Raw genomic sequence first — 26,025 nt, forward strand, 5'->3', positions numbered from 1 at the left:
GTTTCCAGAATCGAGTACCTTCATTCTCTTTTCATGTAGTGTCTTTGCAACTGTTGCAGAGTAAATCATTGAACTCCTCTTTAAAAATGGCCAGTAGTTGAGAGTGCTTATTTTCTGGGTACTGAAACTGTTAAGGGGAAGTCAGGTTTTGAAGACAGAAATCAGTGGTTAAAATTAATGGAAGCGAATAGTTGCTATTCAGTAAATAATAGGAGGTGAATATAAAAATCCTTTACAGAAGATGAGACTCTAAAGCAGTACAAGGTATGCATTCAGCTTGCTTGTGGCTTCATCTTAGCTGAAGTGTGGGAATATTACCTTCCCTCAGTATCACAGGGGATGCTGTGAATTTCCTTACTTTTGTGAAGCGTTCAATAATGTAATCACATAAATGTTCAGAATTACGTAATTTGTACTAAGGTAGGAGTATGTAGTTTGTATTAAGTAATGCTAAAAATTTCACGTTGAATAAAGATTACTACTGTAAAATAAAGTGTTCTTCATCTGAAATTCGTGGCAACACCAGGTCTAGTTTGCTTCTTAACCTCAATAATATTTTGTTTAATGTTAACTTGACTTACACTTTTTACATGATTTTCTGTACATTTTGCAGGTGTGCGGCAGTAGTAGAAAATGTTAACCTTTTAGATATAATTAATTTTATTCATTATCAACTAATTTCCTAATTTTTTTTTTTTTGCTAGTTTCAGGCAGCAGCAAGATTGTTCCCAGCCCAGGAACCCTGCAGAGATCTCGCAGTGACATTGATGTCAATGCTGCCGCCGGCGCGAAGGCCCGCCATGCTGCTGGGCAGACAGCTGGAGCTGGGCGCTTGTCGGCAACTGGTCTACCTCCGGGATCGTATGCTTCGCTTGGTAAGGGAAACATTTTTGAGGTGTTTGATCAAAAAGTTGTGGGAAAATACTTCTGCATTTGAAAAATTGTCATTGTTTTTACGAGTGTTGGAATATTGCAAAAGAGTGGGTGTTCTGAAGTAAGTTACCAACTTTGCTAGATGTTTCATTTTTCTTGTGCTGGAAGAATGCTGATGCAAAGAATATATCCATACTCTGCTTTTTAAATGTGTTAATCTGAAATTCATGTTAAGTATTGGACAGGGCAGTGTGTTTGCTTAACAGCAGATGGTGATCATGGCTTTTTTGTTTCCAGAAGTAATAGGGAAAGAAGTGTTATTACACTTGATTTTCCATTTTTCTCAGCTCTTTAGCTGACTACTTTTCAACAATGCAAAGAGACGTCCTGGCAGTAAGTGATTGCTTCTTCCTGCAATACGGAAGTGTTTTACACAATAATATGCAATGTTGATTTCATAGATTTGTTTCTAAGCACGTTGATGGAATTACATGTATGTTTTTATCTAGGTGACAGTCTGCATTGATAGGAGTATTTGCTGTTAGACATAGAAAGTGCTACAAAGTACAAGAGTGCAGAAAAGTATTCGATAGTGGCGATGGTGGTAGATGCTAGAACCTCCACTAAGTGTGGAGGTTAAAGGAATATGGGCACGGTTTTGTTCTTTTTGGGTTATTCGTCCAGTAGAGGTAGCAGTGGGGGAAGTGAAGTTCAGTGTTCACCAGACCGTTAGTTTTTTTTTCTTGGCTAATGCGCCAGCTAGGACTCCAAGGAGACATGTCCTAATGTCAGTATTGACAAAGATGATCACAAGAGAGGCAGAGAAACTATATAGTTCTTCTAATATACTTAGCGTTTGGGGAGACATTAGGATACCCTTAGGCTGTGGTTTTCAAATTTTTTTGGTTGTGCTTTTTTAAATCAAAATTTAAGTTTAAAGCTCTCTTAAATTAGTTGATTCTTTTGTCATCGGGGCCTCCATGAAACGGTTTGAACACCATCTGATTTTAGGATTATGTTTATATATCCATATATCCATATATATATATATCTCCAGTTTATGAGTGTGAGCAATGCTGACCAGGAGATACTTGCTACTTGAAATAATAATTTTGGGTGCGGGCTCCCTCTAGTGCCCATGGCGGGGTAATCGAGGAACCTGCTGGTTAGCGAGCAGGTGGACACCAAAATTAGGCAGCTCAGTTTGCTTGGTGGAGGAGAGTTGCTTGTGGTTATTGCTAGAGGAATTCTTAGCTCCTCCTAACTTAATGCCTGAGAGCCTGAAATAGGCAGGGATGATTATTCTGCAGGATCGGAGTGTTGCCTGGTCTGGTTTGGTGTGCAACAGGACGTGTTCTGAACCTCAAACAAAGCTGGAGTTCAGCTATTCTGAGAAGTAAAAGTGACACAGAGCGTGGTGGTAGAAGGGAAAAAAATGTCAAATGGAAAACAAAGAGAGAAACCTCTTTCTGTTAATAAATCTTCTTCATGCTGCTGAAGTGAAGGGACTACTTTTGTCTTAAGAGTTTTGCAGCAAGTTAGCTCTTGATTGGGGTATTGGTTTGCTTTCAGAAGCTTTTAAGCAGTAAGTGATTCATGCCCAGAATTTTGTAAGCAAGGATTGGGAAGGGCACAGAGGTTTTCAGGGAAGTAAATAGTGGTGGTTTTATGCAGGGAAATAACAGAAATAAAGAAGTAGCTTATTCTCTTTGTAGCCTTCAGATTTGGTGAGTGAGGGTGAGAGAGAGGAATGAATAGACAGTAAGTCCAGGTCATGTTCTTTGGAAGGATTTGAGTAGCTGGAAAACTTTGCCTTGCTAGCAGATGCAGTCATTTGTGGAGAAGAATACAGTGGTGATTTGAAATGTCGAAATATGGTGATAGTAGCAATGTATTGTAAAGTCAAATCCTATTACAGATGGTATAAGGGCAGTGATCGTCAAGGAGACCAAGGTTTATTTACAGTTGTACAAAAGCAGTACTGCTTGATTAATCTTGGCTCATTCTAACAGTTTTTAATAGTAATTTTAATAATTTAATGGTAATTTAAATGACACACACCTGTCCCCTCTTACCTATGTAGAGAGTGTAACTGTTGTGCGTTTAGCTATGGATTATCCATGGAATCAAACAAAATACTGTTTGCTCTTAGTTTTCAAAAGGTAACCTTAAAATGAGTGAAGTGTGAATCCGAGCAAGTGGAATGTTTCAGAAAATGGGTGAATTTGTGAACTTCTCTCCTCTGTTCATTTCAAGGGGGTTGTTTGTACTAAACCCAAATATGGCAACTTAAAATGGCAGAATTGTCAAGGTAATGCTGACCATGGTACTAAAATGCCTAGAACATGTTACTGTATTTCGATAATGCTTTCCCCATCTTCTCAGGTGTTGCAGTCAATACCAAAATAAATAACATTGCCTTCTGGAGCTGGAGTTTGTTTTGTTCCTGTAGCGTTAATTTGGCAGAAAATAACCTCCCTTGCTTTCTAACACTCTTCACCGAAGTGAGAGGCTAGGTGTGGCTAGGTTTAAATTCTGAGTGATGTCCAATTTGCCACTACCAGTCCAGTCACGTTTAATATGTATATTAAACTACCGCGATTCTGGATACACTCATAGCAGCCTGCACCTTCAGTCCAGTCGTGCTCATGAACTGGCACGGCCGCGTTTGGTCACGTTCAGTGAGAAACTGTGACAACTGGCTACTGAAACAGTGCAGTTTGATTGGTGCAACTGGTATAGAGGTTTTTTGAATTGCCGGTGATAGTGACTGTCTGCAAGAAAGCATGTGCAGATATAAAACGCGTGAAAAGGTTATAAATAACATAGCCTGGCTATAGTAACTATTCCCGAGAAAAGCGCTTAGTTTATGTCTCACCCAAAGCATCCCAAGGCGGTGAGAAGCAAGGCTCAGCCTGTTGGCCAACCCCGGTTGTCGGAGGCAGTCTGAGGTGGAGTTCCCTTGACTTGCTCATGGGGTTATCTTCTTCTTCTCTGAAAGTCCACGGCGTTATCTTCTTCTCCGAAAATCCCCCATTTCCCTGGCTATTTTTATATCCTTTCTACCTTTAAGGTGGAGTTTGAGTGACCATAGTCATACATACCTTTTATCATGATTGGTGTAAAATTCTCTCGCTTCACGTTTAAAGGTATAGTTTACGAAAAATCGAGAGTGCAGACTCGAAGAGGGGTGGTCGCACCTCGGAGGCGGGTAGCCTTCAGGATGGAGATGTGTTTTGGTATTAAAATGATATTAAAACGAGCAAAGTTCACGAGAGGGTAGCACTTTGGCAAGGTTTCGAAAACCTGTTGGCTCGGGGGGCCAGATGAGCTGCTTATCAGTTCTAGAGGACCATTTCTTCCCGCTTTATCATCACGGAGCATGGCCACGGAGTCTCCACTCCATTACGTCCTCTATGGTACATTGCAGGGAGTTGTGTGAGTGGATTCCTCGCATGCCTGCTGCAGCTGTGTCCCATCCACAGAGCTCCTTTTGATTTCATGCTTTTCCTCAGTGGGTGAACACTGCTACGTTTTTCATGTAAACCTTAATTTTCAGATGTAAAACCTTAATTTTACTAATAATTCCACAGTTCCTTACTTGAGACATCCACCTTTTGCTTAAACAGTTGTCAAATTTAGAGCCTCAGAGGATCACAAGTTCATGAGCATAGTAATCTATAAGCGTCTCCTGATTCTTCCCTTTTTATTTTCAAGAAAAGAACTCTTGCTTGCTTATTTATGATTCTTTTAAAAGAGTGTTCTAGAAGCAGGAGGACATTCTCTAATTATGCTAAATGTTGACTGTCTTTCACATCCTTAAATATTAATGTCCTTTTTGAGGAGGCTGGAGCTGTAATTATATGTCCCATGCTAAATATTTTAATTTTGAGTGTTACTGTCAGAATATGTACGCACTACGTTCCAGCTGAATTGGTAAATCTTTCATGCTTTTAAGCTAGGGTGGAATTTTCTTCGTTTGTCCTCTGTCTTTATTGTGATGTCTTCTTCCCTCCTGTCCATTAATCCAGGTGGGGCTTCATGCTCCATAGCAAATTTCATAAGAAATAAAAGTATTGTGGTTCAGTAATGGTATAAATATGTACTGATGCTTCAGTAACTGTTGACACCAAGCATGAAACAGTTTATAGATATTTTACTGTAAGGGTTTGCTCGAATCTGGGTAATACAGAGCGATTCGACATCTCTGTGCAGGGTGCTTGTACCCTGTTCTGTAATTTTGTACCTTGGACTGAGAGAAACTAGCTATACTGAAGGTAGTTTATACATGCATGAATTAGACAAACATGTCTGCTGTATTTAATATTAATGTATTTTCCTTAATTAATGTTTTATGACTGCTGTGAACACCTTTATTCTAACACACTAAGTTTTCCATGTTTCTTTGCCTGCTTTTTCAACAAAGAGGACACTTCTGACAAGATGGATGGTAAGAAATTGTTTAGTCTGTCCTCTAATTCTATTAAATATTTAATAAAGTGTCTTTGTATAAAAGTATTGATGTTTGATATATTTGTTCATTAACATAATACTACACTGTTTTAATGAATTCCAGTGTAATCTTGATGTCTGAAAATCTGTTGTGTTATTGCTGTATTGTCAATGTTTGTTTGGTCTGTATCAGCAACAAACTTATCAAAAATTGGATGTTGCTCATATTTTTTTTTAAAAAGGTCTATTAATTACAGAGCAATTCTGTAATTAATGCATGGGGTTTTAAATTACCTCTAGTTCCATTGTTTTTCATAGCTTTATCTGTAAAGTTAAATTTTTTTGACTTCTTGGCAGAAGTCAAAACATAAGTGACTTCAGTTTCCTCAGCAATAAATTAGAACTAGAATTATCAAGCATCAAGCTAGGACTCTGTCAGTTTACTACGCAGGAAGCATTACCCACACACACCTGACAAACAACTATCAGTGGGATAGCAGAATATCAGTGGGATAGCAGAATATACTTCAACACATAATTAAGGATTTTTTTTAAAAACCCCATAAGGATTTTTTTTTAAAAAAAATCAAACTAATATCTTCTCTTTCAGAAGTACTATGTCAAAAATCTAGTCTAGCTACATAATTTTAAATGCCTGTAATGTGATTCTATTAAAGAATAGTTAAGAAGATCTACCTGTTAAAATGGCTTACCAAGTATTTCAGCCAAGTTTTAGTACTTACTTTTTCTTAATTCATTGTGTTAATCAGTGAATGGAGGGAGTTGTCATACATTTTTATCCTAACTGCAAAGCAGTTGAGAATTGGGCTTCATGTAGTAGTTGTTTGTCAGGTGTGTGTGGGTAATGCTTCCTGTGTAGTAACATGACAGAGTCCTAGCTTGATGCTTGATAATTCTAGTTCTAATTTATTGCTGAGGAACACTTAAGTCACTTATGTTTGCTACTTAATAATTCTTGTCATGTGCTTATTAACAGTACATATTTCAAAGAATGAGTAGGTTACTGGAAGCAAAGCAGGTGATGCTTTTCATAGAAAGGAAAGCAGTAAGGCAGATCTCTAAAATCCAGAATCCTGAATCATTTTAGGGCAAAGATAATCAGTTTCATGAGAGATACCTTTTGAAGGAATTTGAGCCATTTTTGAGTATTACAGATGGCAAGCCTACTTTATTAAAATGAATGGGATTCATACAGGATAGTAGTGTCTGTCTCTTTTCCTCATCAGATTTCGTTGTGTAGCATATAATAGGACTTATAACTACCTGTGCTAATTAATCTTGAGCTTTTGGACATTGTCACCAGCAATAAAGGTTCTTAGGGCCATATGTACAAGCGTTTCCTTTCGTTCAGACCAGTAGTTGCAACTAATGGTGTCCCACACATCTGTTTTAAAAGTAGTAGGGGAAGTGCTACACAATTGATCAGAATAATAGGTTTTTTTCAGGAGGATATCTGTAGGGATGATGTGCGAGACAGAGTAAACACAGCGGTCCAGCTATGGTTGCACTATATAGCTGCTCTGATCTAGCTCCCACCAGGAGGAACTAATTATTTTGTCTTTTCCCACTAATCTTGGCCACATGTTTTTACCACTTCTTTCACCAGTGCCTTTTAATACTCCACTATCAATCACTGCAAGTGAACAAACTCCAGAAAACTGGTTTCATAAACCAGAAGTGAATAGTATTCTGTTATTTAGCTTTTGGAGTTGACAGTGAGCCTTCAGCCAGCCAAACCAGGTGGTAGCACAAGGGTGGAGAGGAGAGGAAAGCAGAGCCACCGCTTTTAGGAGCAGCTAGCTGTTCGCCTGGCTTAGGTGTTGCACAGAGCCTGCCTTCCAAGATCCGTCTCTGGAAGAATGGTGGATTTGGGAGGGTAGTTTAGGATTTGGGGTTTTTTTTATACAGGCTGGCACATTCGATGTTGAAAACTCTGAGGCACTCCTACATACATATTATTTAACTGATATTTGTGAAGAAGCACTGAAATTAACACTGAATTTGTTAAACATTTGTTAAAGTGTGATCTGGTTTCAGCAAGCTCATGTTACTTCTACTTCTCTAAACAAAACTTGAGCTTGTGTGTGTAGATCTTGAGAGTAGTCATGGACTTCAGTCAGAGAAATCCTCCTTACTGGCAGTTCCTATTAAATTATCACCGTCCAGTGTGGGAAACACTGTCCTTGTGTTTTTCTCTGAGATACAATTTAAAATAGTTTGTTTTATATTTTCAGAAGAGCTTGCACTAAAGTATTTTTAATGTCTGTTTTGATCTGTACGTGTCATTTTGTTGACTTATCAGATTTATTTTTTTTCTACTGATTTTTTTGGGGAATTGTTTTCTAACAAGTTTGGAAGGCAGTGCTATGTATTATGTTCTTGTAAATCACTAACAGTTTAGTGTGGATGTTTCTTGATAATTTTGCTTCAGTTCAGTAATGGAGTTGCAACACAAAAGCTTTAGACCTCTTGAAAAATTTGTCAAGATTCAGAAGATTAATCTCAAACAGGAATTGGAGAGACAATATTGTTTGGAATATCATGTATTTTATTATTTTTTCTGTTTAGGAACAGCTTCTGAAGATGGTAAGAAAATATTTTGTTAGAATAGCTAATATTTTCAGTTTCATATTTTCATTGATAGAAATTATGCTTTAAAAGTAGATTATGGTCTTTCGGGGGCTTTGTGGAGGTTCATAACTCCAGATAGCTTATGCATCTAATACATGGTTGTCATGTAGTATTTCTAAAATTCTTTTGCCTTTTTTTTTTTTGTTCTCAAGTACTCATCTGCAGTAGAAATGTCATGGCTTAACATTTTTTGTGTGAAAATACAGGAGCTTTATAATTTTGCATTTGTGTTTTAAAGCGGATCTTGTCACAGAATATTTCATCAAATGTGTTCATGCTCTGGGAAGCAGGTGCTACTATTAGTCATGTTTTTGAGACTTGAGAATTCATTTTCAACACGCTATTAACATTTAAACCTGTCATTAGTGAATGGATGTAGAGACTCCAAGTAAGTTAACAGTTCATTTGCCTCACAAATGCAAACTGTTTTTTTACTTTGATAAATTTGAAGCGGGTTCAAAGTGAGAATTTCACGTAGTATCAAAGTAGTGGCACTCTGTATTCCTAGGTTCTTGGGCCAATTTCTGAATGCTGTTACATGCCTTGCAGTTTTGCAGCACTCAGTGGGAAAACATTGCCATTGCACGGGGATAACTAGTAGAGTTTGGAGTAGTTAATCTAACCGTTCTTGCTAGCATATTATTTTCTAATAGTTAAGTGAATAACCTCCTTTATCCTGATTCTCTTCTTATAGACTCTCATCTATGGCTATTCCCTCTACTTGGATGAATAATATTAACTTGGTCTCCAAATTCTGCTGTGGAAAGCCTAAAGAGGCTAAAACTAAATTACAGTCTGTGTACCTGATTATTCTGGGTCAAATACTGACTCTACATGTCTAGAAAATATTTTAAAAATGCTGGTTTTAAAAATGTATTATTTATTGAGCTAGGTCCACCCTCTGCAAGCTTTTTGGGTTTTGTTCTTGCAGCTTACAAGAATTATGGTTGGCGTGGTTTTGGTTTTTGTTTCTTTTTTTCTGTTGTTTGAGAGATTGGCTTAGGAAATGTGGTATACAACTCTACTATTTTATTTTAAGAATAATCTTTCAGTTACCTATAATTCATCCAACTGGAGTCTTCCTTTCTTTTGTAATTTCATTGTATACTCGGGATGTTATGAGGAACATGGCTAATAAAGCAGAAAGGTTTAACCTAAAACCAAGATGGTTTGGCATTCTAGAGAGAAGTGAATCTATTGCTTCAGTTGTAGATACTCAGTTTAATCTGTCTCCTCCTCATCTTTCCTGTCTGAGGAAAGCAGTATTTACTTGTATTATATTGTCACTGAGGAGTACTTAAGTGTACTCAGTGTTTGCAAAATGTTGTAAAAAGCTTGGGAAATCCTGTAGCAGTCTATATGACTGTGTCCAGGAAAACAGTAGAATCTTCAGTAATAGGAAAGGTAGTATTTAGATCTCTAAAAAGATGAGTGAAGTTAGCAAGAAACCTCAGAACCCTATTCAAAAATTAGAGAACGTAATTTTTGTAGTTTTATGACAGCAAAAGTAGAATTACATCCACAAGTAAAGATGAGAAGACTGTACCTGATACAGCAACTCTAGCGTACACATTGCCTATTATATTTAATAAGCTTCCCTTTTTTTAATATAAGCAACCTATTTACGTAGGAAGCAAGAATTAGCTAGCTATTTCAGGATGTTTAAGTGATAATGTGTAAATTGTTTACTGAAACATGTAGCACCAGAGGAGAATTATTTTGATTTCTGAACTATTAAGTCCTCAAGGTGCTCAAATTTCTACTAATTATCCCAAGCAGATTTTCACCAGTTATGCTTCCTTATCTACAGAAACTTAAGAAAACATTAGTAAATGCTACTAATGTTTTGCTTTCTATATTACTGTGAAAAACTGTTTTAATGCCATTTTTCTTTTATAGGTCGTGTACGAACAAAGCTTTCAACGCCTTCTGTTGGTATTGGGAATTCTAAAACGGATTCCAGAGGACGGAGTAGAACTAAAGTGGTGTCACAGTCTCAGCGTATGTATTTTTTGTTTGTTAGTTATACCTGATAAAGAGGCCAAATGCTTAAGCATATATTCATTGACCAATGGCTACAGTCAAAGTTAATTCTAAAAAAAAGCTACATACTGAGTTGTTGTTCTGTGCCTTAGGTTCATCATCGCCAGACAAAAATGAAGGTATTTTTTTCAGTGTTTTGGGTCAGTGGTATTTGCATGCTTTTCTAATTCATGTTGTTTTTCTCTGGGCAAAATACTAGGCTAGGTCTTAGTTTGCCAGTTAAATTAGATAATCTAACAGGAAATGAAATCTACCCTTAAATTCTGTCTTAAATTACAACTTCTCAACATTCTTTTCCCCCCCTTTCTGACGTCCCCTAACACAAAACACCAGTAGATTACTGTGTCAGTTACACATGACATGTGGATGGATACAGAGGAATGGGCAAGCTGAATAGTGTCTTTGCTGTTACCTGCAAAAACCCCGTTTTTCATTTTTCAGACAGAAATACCTGTTTTCATTTGAAGCTAGGCACTGTTCTAGCTCTTGGATATATATTCCTTTTTTTGTTTTAGTTTTTTTAATTACATCTGTTAGCTTTACTTACTCTTCTTCGAAGTAAAAATACTAAACCCTAAGTTTATAGTCAGTTACTTAGCTTACATTGAATCAGAGGGTTAAAACAAGCAATTTACTGTATGTCAGCTAATCCACACTATTTTTCTATGTGTATTTAGAAACCAAAGCAAATGCAAAATTTCCAATCTACCTGAGCACTTTGTCATTAATTAAAAAGACCTGATTGCCTCACACTTTTTGGTGCTGGCTGACCTACAGCAATTTGTTCACACATCTGAATGTCTCCAACTGACATCTCATGACTAAACTCTGTAATGTTTTCAGATTCTCATTTTAGCCTAAGTGAAATGCAATGAAAATAATGAAAGGAAGACAAGTTAACAATAAAATTAAAATAAACTAACCAGTCCTATAGTTTGTCAGGTCTAACATTATAAACCCAGTAAATTATACAGGTTTTGAGTTTTCCAGTACAATTCTTTTGCTATCAGTAACCATATCCACTTTTTTTGAATAAAAACCCTTAATTCTGAGTTTAATGGCAGAAACATTTACTTCATAGAAATGACTGTATTTGTTATAAATAGAATTACTTTAGAGGTTAAAAAAGCAGGTAAAAGAGTTGGGAGGGAGTACTTCCTGTGAGTACCCACTTTTGCATTACTACATTTTCTGGCAAATAGTTGGATACAACCTGATCCAATGCTTGCAGGTTTTGCGAAACAAAACTTCCAAAAATTCAGGACAGATAAATATAAAATACTAAAATCCAATAAAAGAAGTTCCCTTAAGTAATTTTTTGCTTTGACAGTGCTCTAATCCCACAAGTGTTTGTGGGATGAGAGTTTAAAAATAAAATCCAGCTATTGGCTGTGGCAACGGTTGTGCAAAACTTATGTTTTCAGCGTTAAGATGACTATACTATATCATAAGCAAAGAATATTTGGATTAATAATTTAAGGAGGAGGGGAAATAAGGCATGTCAAATAACTTTTTCCCCTTATGAAACACTGTAAGGAGTACCTGTAACTATTTTCATAAATATTAGGAAAGTTCTGGAAAATACCTTCGTGCTTTGAATAGACTTGGTAAATTTTTAAAAAGTTAAGGTGTTTGATAAATTGTTTGGGGGAGGGGTTAAATTTAGGTAACAATATAAGACTTGTGATTATCATTGTCATATAATATTAATTAAACTAACTTTATATTCAGGGAAACAAACAGAAGCTTTTCCAGTTTTTTTACTAATAATGACATTTTTTTTTCCAAGAGAATTCATTTTTGCACGGTATTAATGTCTAAAGAGATAAGTTGAATTGATACTGAAATAACTAGATTTGTCTATGTGTGATGATGTGTGAAAATTAAATGCATGAATAGATCTTGATGGCCTTTTATTATTGCTTCTGTTCAGAATTGATGGCTTCGGATAGCTCATTGTAACCTATCAGTGGGGGAGAACAAGAATTCTGAGATGTTTTAAGGAAGATAAACAGGGCAAATACAAATGGACAGGCATAGGAGAATTGTCAGGCACTGTATGCCAGCTATTTGGGTGATGCTTCTTTAAGTGACTGAAAATTTGCACAGCATGGTGGGGAGTGAGAAGCTTAATGTTTCCATGCAGGGGATTGGTTTAGTTCCCCATCTTACAGTGGGGAAAATAACTTCATATTAGATCTAAGCTTTTATTTTTTTAAAATCCCTGTAAAAGAGATGCCTTTGTAAATTTAGGGTTACAGCTATTTAGCACTTTTGTTCAAAGATCACTTTATGAAAGACTTGCAAATGTGAATGATTTTACAAAAGATACTTTTTGGAGGTTTTAGAAGCTCCTTGCTCTTCCTCTTCTATTTTTAACTTGTAACATAAAAAAAAGCATATACAATCTATAGCTCATTATCTTATTTAGCTATGGGAAAAAAATTGTTCCATTTTTTTCCTCTCCTTTCCTGTTTGGTTGTCAGGTAATTCAGCAAGGTGTGCTAAAATTACATTACAACCTTCATTCAGAGAAAAAGACTTAAATTTCTTAATGGAAATAAATCCTTAATTTTATACTTCAGATTAATTTTAAATAGGAAAACCTGAAATTCTATGCAAGTCTTTTCAGTTGTGCCATTGTGAGTTTGGTTTTTTTTTTGTCATCCACCGCACCTGCAGCTCAGTTTCTTTACTGTCTGTCTCAAAAAAAAAAAAAAAAAGTTTTGGCCTTGTGTGTAACTTTTGTTCAGCTGTTGAACTTCTTGAACCTTTTTGGCAACGTAATATTCTTTTAAAGTAATATGACGGCTACAGTTTCATGTTTAATTGAAATTTAATTCTTCAGTATTGTCCAGTTGTTGATTAGAAAGCTGAAGAATTGTAATTTGCTTGTGCAGCTTTGCTTCATCTGCTTTGTACATAGCATCTGAGTTTAATTCTTCGACTGTGGAAGCTACTTAAAAGCACTGCTTTAGCATAACCCCCTTGTGGCATTTTTCCTGTGTAAAATGACTAAAGCTTTCTTATTTCCATTTGCCATCCATTTTTTAATCTGCTCTGCTCCCTCCCTCTTCATGGATTATAAACCCCTACCCTAATCCTGCCTTTACACTTGTTCAGGATCACAGTCTGCTAACCCCATTGGTGGTAAGAGTCTACAGAATTTGTGTATACGTCATTGTTTGATCACCTGTTTGACATACCTCATGTAAGGACCCTATTCAGCGGAAATTCCAGGTCACTTTTTTCTGTATGCTGCACTTAGCTAATTGGATATAATCCTTATTTAGAAGGCAGTAAAGATAGGAGGTTTTCCTCACTGTCACTGCTTTAGTAATCCTTCTTTCATCATTCAGTTTTCTTAGATCCACTAGTGGTGGTAGTACTATTAGCATAATTTGGTTTATTTACGCTGTAGTGGCACACTTTGCAGGTCAGACAATAGAAGGATAAATAAAGTATTAGAATGAGAGGTTGTGTTTCTTCTGTATGTTCTGAGAAGAGTAAGTTTTTCAGATTTCTGACCTATTGAAGAAAATCTTCTAAAATTTTCCGGCACAGTGAGAACTTACACAATATTTTCATTGTTTTAAAGAGATAAAAAATATTGGAGGCTAGGAAGAAGGCATAGTAATATCAGGTCTAAGTTGAAATGCCCTGATATGAAGAAGCTGCCAAACCCTTAACTTTTGCAGACCACACCAATTTTGTAGATTTGCCTGTTCTTTTGTTTCCTATAGAAATGCTTGTTTTTTCCAGGCTGTGTAGTATTTTATTTATCATTTCTGCTGAATAGGTCCATGGTTTGGTAAAGGGATTTTGCTAAATAATCATTTCAAGTTTGAATTCAAACAATGAATCTGAAAGTATATGCATGGTACACTGTTTTAGTTTGCTCCTTTCCACCCAGCATATGTTTTGTTTTTTTGGGGGTTTTGTTTATTTTCCCATATAGTCAAGCTGTAATCCACTTTTATCTTTTTGAAATGTGCCTCATAAGAAGTAACCCATAAAAGTCACGCGAGATGTTGCATGTTAAGTCTATAGATATGATAGCATAGCTGTGGTCTTACAGTTACCTGATTGTTTTTAAGAAATGAATGAAAGGTTTCTGTCTGTATGCAGTTGACCTTTGGTCAAAATTATGGTTTGCTTTTTATTTGATCAGACGTGAATTCTGCAGCAGGGAACAATATATCAATGGGTGGTATAAATTGGGTACAATTAGAGAAGAATGGGTTCTTTGTTACGGCTTAAAACATAAATTTTCTGTACCTGAAATATCAAAATTAGGGTTTGATGACCAATTTCCGGTATAGAGTACTATATGTTGAAAAGAACAGTTATAGTACTTGGTAATGTACAGTTTTGATTAATAAAAATGCAAGACGCTTAAATAAGTCTTGATCAGTTTTCTAGTTTGTTTAAAACTAATTGAAGATTTTCTTTGAATTTGTGGGGTAACCTCCACAGAAATGAACATGAGTATTTAAATTGTCTTCAGTGACATTTTATTTAACTTCTCAGAGAGCAGTGCTTGAAGACACCAAGCTGTTAAAAGCAAGGGAGAAGACTTTAAATTAGGAAAATTATGTTACTTTATTATACCATTGGTTGCATTGGAAGAACTGGGATAATTATGATATCACTAGTTTAAAGTTGCTCCCTTTAGCTTTTTAGCAGTGGTTTTTTTTGTTTTTTTAGTAGAAAAAGTGATCCGTGAGACCATGTAGCTTAAAAAATGAATACAGCAATGTTTGTGTTGGGGAGGTTGGAACTGTTGATGAACACTATTATTTATGGTTTCTTGAGCATATCTTGTGCTAAATACCATGTCAAGTGCTTCCTTACAATGACAGTTTTATCTGCTTTGTATGTAGAATAATTTTATCTGCCTTGTATGTTGGACCAGGGTTTTCTATTTCACATTTTTACCTTGTATGTTTTTCCAGACCATTTCAATCTACTGCCACTTTCCTACTAACTTAAAGCATCTATATTTTTTTTTTAACCATGGATGTTTATTTTATGTGCTGTTACTTATATTTATTCATTTTATCTTCAGCTGGCAGTAGATCTGGGTCTCCTGGAAGAGTTTTGACAACCACCACACTTTCCACTATGAACACAGGAGTTCAGAGAGTGTTAGTGAATCCTGCAACTGCACAAAAACGAAGCAAAATCCCACGAAGTCAGGGGTGCAGTAGAGAAGCTAGTCCTTCTAGATTGTCAGTAGGTAAGCATCACTCCGTAACTCTTGGTTTCTTTGTAGCCCTTCTTACTATAAGTGCTGGATATCTACAGCTTGCAATTAGTTATAGGTAGATGATAAAATTAGAATGTGTATTGATAAATATCTAAAACATGCCTGTTTTCTGAAGATTGTCTTCTATACACAAGATAGTTTTAAATTTAAGCCGAAACTTTAATTTTTTTCTGTCAGAATGCAGTAGTTTTTCTTTTCCTCACCTCCCTGTCGTCTTTGTCTTTCACTTCGCTTCTTATCCCCACCGCCAAAATATACATATCCGTTGAACGAAATTGTGATACTATTTTGAAAATATTTTCTTCATTACTTTTGTCTGTCTTCTGCGTATGTGTGCGTGCATGTGTGTACTCTGTGACACAAAAATTAATGTCATGTTTCCTAAACCTTATGGTATAACCTGATTACACTTTATTACAAACAAGATTATTGAAAAATCAGTTGATTTTAGTGGCATTGTTGCTGTTCTTTGTTTTGTATTTTGATTGTTACCTTAGCTACATTAACTTTACATTTTTCTTCTTTAGAAAGCTGTGGGTTTTTTTCATTTGCATTACTTTAAGTTGATCTTGAGCACAAATTCTGAATCAACACTCTTCATATTTTTTGTTGCTTGTTTCCTCTCGGTCCTTTTCAAGAGGTTTTTTCAAACATTCTGTAAAGAATTGTGCATCTCTTGTTAGCTGTGCGAAGAAATAATTTCACTGAACTGGCTGCACTTAGTGTAATCCAGCACAATCAAGAAAGTGTGTGGAAACAGTTATGACTTATAATACGACATAATCATCAGTGTCTTTTCTTAGAAATACATCTTTCATCTTACTGCAGAATAGAATTGCATTAAAACTGCAACTTTTCTTATGTCTTCTCCCTTCTGTGCTGCTGTTTGTCTGTACCCTGAATCATACTAGCACGAGGCAGCCGCATTCCTCGGCCTAGTGTGAGTCAGGGGTGCAGTCGGGAGGCCAGCCGTGAAAGTAGCAGGGACACAAGCCCTGTCCGCTCTTTTCCACCCCTTGGTAAGTACTCAGAGCCCCTTGTTGTGCATGGCTGTCTTTGCCCTTCATTATTTGCGCCTAACGAATCCGTGCCTCCCTCATTTAGCTTCTAGCCGCCACCGTTATTTTCCCTTCCTTTGGCTCGCTCACCACTTACTTCAATGGAGAACTGACCAACGTGTGAATGGTTTGCACACTGAAAAGTAAACACTTTGCCTAGTGTTAGTCTGATCTTAAATACCAAGTCTGGAAAGGTGTGTGATATGCAGCGCCTAGAGACTTTTGAAAGGGTGGTTCTGCTTTTGGAAAGTTTTCTGAAATTACGTGTTTCTCTTTTTATTACAGTGCTCATTGTCTGGGTGCAGTTAGATAATCCATTTCTCACTGACCAGCTAGAGCAAAGAACGTAGTGTCGCTATCATCATCTGTCTTTCCCTACATCAACAGCTAGACTCTGTTGTTACTCAAAATTGCTCCAATTTTGGTGTAGAAGAAGAAAATATGCTTTATTTTGTCTCCTTAGCTATATTGTCATCACTGTATTATGTGGAAAAAAACCAAGAAAAACTTTAACTTTTTGCTATTAGAGCAAGTAAATATGATGGTGCAGATAAGGGACCAATCTGCTGAAGCAGAACTGGATTCTGAGGCTACTTTCCGTTTTCTAAAAATGAACAGGGCGAGTAGCGAAGTCCTTATACAAGTAGATGAACAAAGTACAGTTCAGAAGCTTACTTTTCATCTGTGTGGAACAAATGATAAATAATTGAAGTACTAGCTAGTTGTTACGTAGGGAGGAAGAGGAATTGAAAACTTCTAACATTCAGACATGCAAAGCTGTGTTCAGTCCTCATTTCTAGAGCTGCTATAAGCCAAAGTTTTGTTTTCACTTAATATTTCAGCTTACTGGCCTGGCACTTAAAAGATTTTGCAAGATTGTCAAGCTGTTGCCTGTTTCTGAAATGTCAGTAAGGCGTAGAAACATTAGCTTGTAGTTTCTTTAACATGTTGTTGGTTAAGGATTAGGGAAGCTTCTCATCTCCATGTGTCTATATCAAGGTTACTATGAAGTTGGTGGTAAATTTTGATAAAAAGTCTTTTTATATATTGGGGTGGTTTTTTTGATTGTTTGGTAATACAAAACTCTGTGAGGTTGTACCTGAAACTCATCTTTTTGGTGTTATTTTTGGCAGAGTTAGTCTTCAATATATATCCCTCTTTATTTGTTCAAGTGTAGCTTACAGTTAAGGACTTTGTAATACTAGCTGTTAAACTTAGTCTGAAAATAGTAAATCTCTGGTTTCTATCTCAAATTGAGGCACTCAGCTGTAGGCAGTATGTTTCCCGTCAGCCATGGTTTTATTGGGAAAGTACAGATTAATTGAATGAAAGCTGTTTCGAGAACTAAAGCTAATTTGCCTAGATGCTATTTAAATGGAAAATTACATTAAAAGTAGACGTTATGCAGGATCCATTAGTAAACTGTGTGTTCTACTGAAACACAGCTGGCAGACTGTGTTGTAGTACACACATCATCTTTGCTTTTAAAAACGAGGGTATTTTCCAGATCTTTTTGCGCTCCCTTTGTTACCTTCCAGCTTGACTTCAGTTGCATGCATGCGAGATCTGATTTACATTTTATATTTGGTGAAATGCTTGTTATCTGAAGAAATTTGTATTGAACTAATACCATAAGATGGGTCATTGGGATGGATGCTACTTAAGGTTTTATTTTTCATTGATGGAGTTTAATTTTTGTATTCAGATGTCAAAACAAGTACCTATACAAATACAATAGATTGCATTGTCTGGTAGTGCAGAGAATGCAAAATAGCATTATATAAGAATCCAGTGTTTTATTTAAAAAAAAAAAAAGACAGCAATATGTGGAATAAATTAGGATTCCTAGGATTCCTTCTAGTATGGCGTCATGTTTGAATCATCTCTAATGTCATGCAGTTTTTTGGTTGGACCAGTTTGGTCTTATGGAATGGTGTTAACTTCTATCAAAAATACTAAATTTAACATTTTTCAGTAGTACAAATAGAAGATGAAATAAGGCACATTCAGCTTTGTGTTTGTAGCTAGAGACAGTTTTACATGGGGCTGAAGGGGGGAATGTAATTTGTGTTGTTGCATCTGGTTCTCAGCACAGAAATTTTTGCTACCAAGTGCTAAGCCCTTTGGGGGCATAAAATGACCCAAAAGCTGCATGATTGCTTCTCTGTATACACTGGTATGAAGTGTTTGTGTGATCTCACATCTCAGTATAAGATTATAAACTGGGAGATAAGAGCCACTCTGAGAAGCAAGTGGTTTGTAATTTATATAGAAGTGCCTATTTTTGTTACATATAGTGAAGTATTAGACTAGTATAATTTCCATATTTTACTTAAGAAATTATGTTGAGTCCATTTAAAAATCTTATTTTTACTCATCTTTTAAAAAATGAAACAACAGAAGTAAATACTTGAACAATTTCTGCAGTTCGAGGGGTACAAAGAATATTCCTGAAAGTATGGAATGAGGTATGTTTGATCCAATATAGTGCTTCCTTTCACTGTCCTAAAAACTTGTTGGGCAGATCTCAAATGTATATGAGGGCAGGATTGTCTTGAATTCAGGGCTTGTTGATGGAAAGCAATAGAAAGGTTTATCCTGTTACTGCTTGTATTTAAAGCTCTATCAGCCTTGATGCCTATGTTTTGACATCCCCTGTCCTGTCTCCTTTTTATGCTGAGACAGACTTTCCAAAGAATCAAGTATTCCACAAAGCATTAGCTGCAAAAGAAAAGTCCCTAGCTGAACAACTTCATGCAGATTTAGTTTGAAATAAAACACATTGCTGTGCAAGGAGTAGAGGACTTTATGTGGAGAAAACACAATGTTGTTTCCGGGACCTTTACAGGACTTTGGATCGTTTTGGCATTCACTCAGCTTAAAAACGGTGTGCTTCCCCAAATGGCATTTGGTCTGTATCAGGGTTCTTTGATTCAAATCAGACTCTTAAATTGTGCTAGTCAGAGTAAAGGATGATTCATTTGATTCCTGGTTTCTATTTATAGTATTTTATGTATCTAAACCATGTAAAATATTTGTATTTACATTTATTTGTTATAAAGGTTATATCTCGGGTTGATGGCATGGTGGGTGGACATTTGAATTCAAGTTAAAATTGTTCAAAACCAGTGCTGTAGAACTCTAACTTAAGTGAACTGAAGAAAGAAGATGAATGGTTTAAAAACACATTGAACTTAAAATTACTTGCTTTAAGACAGAAAGTGTTAGCAATAGTGAGTCAACTTCCTTAGACTCTCTAAAAGACCAGTTTTATCCAAGTGCCAGAAGGAGGAAGGTACTCTAGTTTTATTCAAAAGTCCTTAAGGATCTTTGGTTCCCACTTTCCCTAACCTTAAAGAATCTTAATTAGCTACAGTAAATGACGTAAATGTATCAATTTCACATTTATTTAAAAGAAAACAGTACACATCTGAAATACTGATTGCATTAAATTATTATAAACTTTTAATTAAAATTGAATGATTTTAACTTTCATCTACATAGTGGTGAGTTTTAACTGAGGATGACTTACCTGCACATAGGCAAGAACTCAAGTTTATACAAATTGTCACCTGCTAATACAGTAAGTTCGTGCAATAGTCACTTTTTGTAGATAACGTTTGGTACTTGAGCGTGTCATATTGAGTTAACTCCACAATGGAAGACCTGTATCCGTGGAACTTTTTAGATGTTTCAGAGAATTCTCTGTGTGTGTGTGTGTGCGCGCACGCAAGTGTGTCTATGCATTTTTTCTTCTTTAAACTTAAACATCCTTGCTTTTAATCTGCTCTTAATCTTTTAAATTTTAAAAAATTATGCATGAAGTGTCCAGTGTACTTAAACCTAAATAATTCTATATAATCATATTCTGTATAATCAAAGAACTTCTCTGATGTTTTTTGCTTCTGTGTAATATTCAGTTTCTTGTGCTAGAGCTGAATCTTTTTGATAAATACTCTCTTGTTGATCTAAGCAACTATAGCAACAGTTTGATTCCATGGTAATAGATAGGGGGTTTATATGATCCTGTTATTGCAGCTTCCAGACATCACTCCAGATCCACTGGTGCCCTCTACACTCCTGATGTTTATGGGGCTACAGGTGAAGGATGAGTACACTTTGTCATCTGTGCAGTCATCCTGGATTTTTTTTTCCCCACCCACTTGGTTATTCTCATAGTTCAGTTGTAAAATACTTTATTTATATTAATTTGAGTTTTGTGGTTTTAATAATCCAGGTAGATGTGTTTATATTTCTAGATTTTGTCTCCACCCTCACCCTCCAATGTTAATCCTTTTTTTCTTAACAATAATTTTGTTTTTACTTGCAGAAGAGCTTTTAGTTTTCCATTTTTCAGTATTTGTGTAGCATTCCTTATGCATGTAGTCTTCTAATTGGCACTTTCAGTAGCCTTCCTATTGTATTTGCTTTCTCTTTAAATGAAAACAAAAACCCAAAATGAAGAAGACATTAAACAAAAAAAAAAAGAAAGGTTCTTTCACTTCATTTTTGTGGTTTTTTTCCCTGTGATATTGGAATAGAATGTATACGACTGGTATTTTTACTTAATTTCTTACTTTTCACTGCACCACTAATGACTTCAGAATGAAAGTAACCAGTATTTTAGCTGCTATGTAATTTATTAGAAATGTGAAGCAAATGCGTTTCTTCTGCTTGGGTTTTTTTAAGTGAGTGTGGTATTAATATCCCATGTTGCCATTCTGACTGAATACTTTATATTCATTTTTGTTGTTGTTATAACAGGTACTGGCTTTGGAATTAGTCAGTCGAGTAGATTGTCATCATCGGTTAGCGCTATGCGAGTTCTGAACACAGGTTCTGATGTAGAAGAGGCAGTAGCAGATGCTTTGGTAAGAAACTCGCTCTGATCTTGGGTAGGATACAGACTCTTAAAATGCTTGGTACCTGCACGTTAAAGTATGTAAAAGAACTTGTCATTCATTATTTTATTGGCTTCTGGGTGGGGGGAAAAAAGAGAAATTGAATTTCTAGAGCTGCAAAGTATTGGAATTTTTGTTCCTTACAGAATTGTGAAATGCACATGTTTCCACGGCAGACAGGAAATAGTCTTGAACTGTTGTGTTGGAGTGGTCCAAGGAGCCACTTGAGCCGGTAGCATTAACCACCAGTTTCCCACAACAGCCAAACTTCTGGATAGGTTAAAAGGTTTGTCAAAGCTGGGAACGATGACAGCTAAAGCACTCTGCTTATCATAAGCCTGTGTTCCATTTAAAGTTGTTTTGTCTGACGACATCCGAGATGGATGCTGAAGAGATACAATGATGGCTTTACAGGCAGCATTTCATAAGTTTAGGTTTTGTTTTCTTTTGTTTTAAAAAGACTGCATTTAAAATGGGTTATGCCATTCTGTCTTAACCTTTCCTGTTCTTTAAAAGGGCGGGTTTGGCTCCTCTGCCTCCCTGTCTCAGCCTGACTGAACACATGATGTATTTTGCGATTCTGACATATCAGCAAGCTGAAGTCGTCAGTTAATTTAAAATGCTGAAACTATAAATCAGATATATTTTAATCAAGTATTACATACTATTTGCATGTCATTAAAGAATCCTAAGGACCTATTATCTAGTTATCAGAATAGTTTAAGGAATTTTTATTATTAGAACAAAAATATTATTTGGAACATGAGTAAAAACCTGCAAATTAGGCTCTTAAGACATTCAATTATAGCCAGATATGACTAAATAGAGACAAAATTTCAAAGGAAAAAATCTGAATAACTGTGTCATGTTCTTACTCTGGCAATTTATTGATTTCTTGGTTAATACTGTTGTCTTGGCACATTAGTGTGAAATTTGTGTGCCTTCACTGGCATAGACATCAGGTTATCTGTGAAATGTTCCCTAAGAGGTCATGGTGAGATAGAGTGTTTTTTCCCCTTTCTGATATTGTAAGCTTGCAAAAAGTTTTCAGCATTGATGGGGCATGCTAGGTAGTAAACTGAAAGTCAGCCTGTATTTTTGGAACAGGGAGCAATAGGAAAACAGTCCATGGAACATGAAAAGTTTGTGGCTGTAATTTGAAAGCCTGTGATATAGATTTCTTCACACTGGTGCTATACAGAGTATCTTTAGTACTTTTAGCAGCTTTATAATTTATTGAAATTTAGCTGGGCAAAGTATGTAAGAAGAATATAAATTGAGGAGAGACTCATGCTTCCAGTGACTGCTCTTGAGGCTTGAATGTGTCCTGCTTTGCTGAAGCAATAAAGTTTGTAGAAACTGGTTTGTATTATCTGGATCCAAAATTGCATGATGCTTCTAGAAATGTTACAGGAAAATCAGTTGAAATATTTTAGCTAGAATCTGTCATTACAAAGAAGGATCAAGAACAGCAGCATTTTATTACTGTAGTATTTCCATGCCTGGGTGCCTGCCATACTTGAAATGCACAGGTTGCCCTGTACAAATGGCTCTATTTAGATGGAAATCTGGTTATGAACACCCTTCTTGTTTTATCGTAGACGGAAGCCCCCCCTCAGAACAGTGTTCTTAAAAGGTAGAACACAGAGTCCTGACAGATGTAATATAAAAATCAGTAATAATCTGGATTGCATTACTTTTTTTATGGTATGAAAAATATCTGGCCAGTTATAATACTGCTGAAGCCAAAGGGGTATCAGCCTTCTGGCTAACTTCTGGTTTGAATAAAAGATGCATTTGAAATGCAGTGATGTGGTTATCTTCACATATTTTTACACCTTTTACTTTAGAACAGTCCTTGGCATTTCAGATTCTATTTCTTTAAAAAAAATTTTTTTTTTTTTACTTACCGTGACCCTTTTCAACAATGCCCATGTGTTTGTGATTTTTCCCTTCCTGTATTCTCTTAGACATGTATGTATGCTTGTTCTGCTGACATGAGCTTGCTTGTTATATGATGTATTGACTTTTCTATTGTGCAAGTTATTCTACTGTCAAAAACTAGAACGCTGTGAAAATGGCAATGGTAATTAAGGAGAAAACAATCACACTTCTGCTGCTTTGAGTATGTAATCGAATTTTTAACTACTAGCTTCAACTCCAGTATTTGAATGGCAGAGTTATTTTGCAGAGGTGTGTGTTTTATCATTTAGGATAACTAGCTTTTGTGTTTTCCTCTGGCCTTTGGCATGTTGTGTTTTGTTTTGTTGGCTTGTTTTTCTTTTCAGGGGATTTGGGATTTTGCATTATGTAATTGATTTTATTGTTTTTTAAGAACATTGACTGCTGTAGTAATTGTTGCAATGACAAAGTTTAGGTACTGAAATGAAGTTAAACAGAGATGGAGAAGTTGATGGGAAAATAAAGTTTAAATGAAGATTTCACATTCAGATAGCAGTTGACTGCGTGTGTTTAAGTCTTCATGCGCAAATATCACTGCATAAGACAAAGATTTGGACAGAGAAGTCTTTGTGACCAACCAGCAGATGATATGTAATATTTTTCTGGAAATGGAAGCTTAGCAAGCTACTTCTTGGCAATGCGTGATATGCTAATCAGATACAGAATGCTAAGAACAAAATTTACAGTAAGACTATGTGTTTTCCAGTGGCAGGTAGTTTAATAGTCACAATGCTGCTATGCCTTACCTTCCTGTTCTCAATTTCTGTTTCTTTTCGATAATTTACTGCTAACAGCTCTTAGGAGACATACGGACTAAGGTATAGAAACTGTTTTCCTTCTTAAATAGTTTAATATTTTGCTATTAACATGCTTGATACAAAGTAAGTTAAAATGACAGAATATGTGGGTTTAGACCTGATTCTTATTTTGTAACGTATATAAAGCTATTATGTGAAATAACCAACTTTCAATACAGTTTTCTGTCACCCTATCATGCCATTTTATGCATTTTTATAAGTAAACCTTAAGTGGAATGTTTCATCAAACGTATGTCTTCTTTGCCTTTGCGTTGCTTTTATGTTTGGAATACTATGCAAGCCATAATTCTGTAAAATATTTTTATTAACTTGATTTGACCTGCTGGGTAGTTGGAGCCATTTGTCTCTGCAGGTAGTAGGGGTCATGCCAATTATTTCAACTCTTGGTCTTTCTACTGATTATGGGTATGTATACTGTCTCTTTGAAAATCAGTGCTAATGGGGGGTGTTTCTGTACTACAGAAGAAGCCTGTGCGAAGAAGATATGAGCCCTATGGGATGTACTCAGATGATGATGCCAACAGTGATGCATCAAGTGCCTGTTCAGAAAGGTCCTATAGCTCTAGGAATGGAAGCATACCAACTTATATGAGACAGACAGAAGATGTGGCTGAAGTCCTAAATCGCTGTGCTAGCTCCAACTGGTCAGAGAGAAAAGAAGGCCTTCTAGGCTTGCAAAACTTATTGAAGAACCAGAGAACTTTAAGGTAAGAGAACATGTGAACAGAAAAACATTTCATTTCAGAGTTGAAGGGAGGCAAGGGACATAGGAAAGAAAGACAATGTTCGAAGGAATACAGAAAATTGGGGAGAGGGAAGGCAGGGTCTGTGTCTGTGAGAGGAAGATAGGAGAAGGAATGAGGAAGCTATCGTAGCTTCTGGCCTCTAGTGTATTGGATCTGTTTAAAAAGCTCAATTTAAGAAATGGAATTTAAAATCAAGAGAATTCTTGCAGTACAAAAGATTCCTAAAGTGCTTGCATCTAGTATTGATGGAAGGCTTTTATTTTTATTTATTTCTCTTATAAATTTCTTTTAATTATTGTTCTTATTTATTGGCTATTTATTCAGAAGGAACTGTTTACTGCTAGCTATTAAGAATGCCTTTTTGAGTATCTGCTCTGTTAGAATAGCTGGGAGTGGTTCAATACATTAATTACTTTAAATAGACATTTCTAGGTTGAAAGTCTTAGTTTAGACAAAATCTGTTACATTTTATCCATGTCTTAAAATGCTTTTTTCTGCTTTGTTTACTAGATTATTTGATTCAACTTTTACAGTTGATTTCACTGATTGCTATGCTTTAGTGTTCCAGTAGTACTAGCAGGGGAGTTGACTAATGTATTGTTGTCACTTTGACAGTCGTGTTGAGTTGAAAAGGTTGTGTGAAATCTTCACAAGAATGTTTGCTGATCCTCACAGTAAGGTATGTTTAGGTTTTTCTTACTTTCAGTAAACAATTGAAAGCATATATTAATAGAAAGCCAGTTGAAATAAAATATGCCCGTGATATTTGCACATGTTAATATTTGACAAACTGTATTCTGTAAGCAGTTAATGGTATCAGATTTCAATCTATTTAATTTGCAATTTTGAACAAGATAATTTTCCACTTTTTTTGCAGGGTAATTGAGATAAAGGTTAGTTTCATTTAAAATGCATTGAAGTAGTTCAGCAGTTTGTGCTTAAAATTAGTAAGCATTTTTAAGAAGTCATGTTGTTTACAGAGGCCACTTCAAAAGGAGTAATGTTTTTCTCTCAGAAACAGAAGGCTCTGGTGCAGTAATTTACATCATAAAGAAAGTGGTCGGACTAAATCGTATGTGATGACTCTGATGAACTATACCAAATTTATACTTCTTTATTTTCCAGGGTATTATTATCAACACTTACGTCTTCCTCACATTTCATAGATAGGGCTGTCTGATGAGGCTGTTGAATAATTTTTACATAATTGTTATTATTCAATAATTAAGGTGGAGACTATATTTTGGTGTA

The 26,025-nt window shown here is 35.9% G+C and overlaps 2 protein-coding genes across 51 annotated transcripts in view; one reads left to right on the forward strand and one right to left on the reverse strand.

The window, feature by feature from the left end:
- The window catches only part of FBXL2 (F-box and leucine rich repeat protein 2), a 520,918-nt gene that overhangs the window by 348,151 nt on the left and 146,742 nt on the right, over window positions 1-26,025 (reverse strand). The gene's annotated exons all lie outside the window — the stretch shown is intronic.
- Window positions 1-26,025, forward strand: part of CLASP2 (cytoplasmic linker associated protein 2) — a 152,633-nt gene that overhangs the window by 97,427 nt on the left and 29,181 nt on the right. For 7 of the 50 annotated variants that reach the window (XM_075418732.1, XM_075418735.1, XM_075418715.1 and 4 more), the window contains 13 exons: window positions 705-875; window positions 5,300-5,323; window positions 7,915-7,932; window positions 9,877-9,978; window positions 10,113-10,139; window positions 13,144-13,170; window positions 15,089-15,259; window positions 16,201-16,308; window positions 20,386-20,448; window positions 21,112-21,218; window positions 24,005-24,028; window positions 24,491-24,735; window positions 25,390-25,453. In XM_075418732.1, coding sequence (XP_075274847.1) covers window positions 705-875; window positions 5,300-5,323; window positions 7,915-7,932; window positions 9,877-9,978; window positions 10,113-10,139; window positions 13,144-13,170; window positions 15,089-15,259; window positions 16,201-16,308; window positions 20,386-20,448; window positions 21,112-21,218; window positions 24,005-24,028; window positions 24,491-24,735; window positions 25,390-25,453 — 1,151 coding nt within the window. The remainder of the gene's footprint in view (window positions 1-704; window positions 876-5,299; window positions 5,324-7,914; window positions 7,933-9,876; window positions 9,979-10,112; window positions 10,140-13,143; window positions 13,171-15,088; window positions 15,260-16,200; window positions 16,309-20,385; window positions 20,449-21,111; window positions 21,219-24,004; window positions 24,029-24,490; window positions 24,736-25,389; window positions 25,454-26,025) is intronic. The other 43 variants (XM_075418737.1, XM_075418716.1, XM_075418723.1 and 40 more) reach the window with 23 other exon arrangements.

The sequence above is a fragment of the Opisthocomus hoazin genome, chromosome 4, assembly GCF_030867145.1.
Source record: "Opisthocomus hoazin isolate bOpiHoa1 chromosome 4, bOpiHoa1.hap1, whole genome shotgun sequence".
In the NCBI taxonomy this organism is placed as follows: domain Eukaryota; kingdom Metazoa; phylum Chordata; class Aves; order Opisthocomiformes; family Opisthocomidae; genus Opisthocomus; species Opisthocomus hoazin.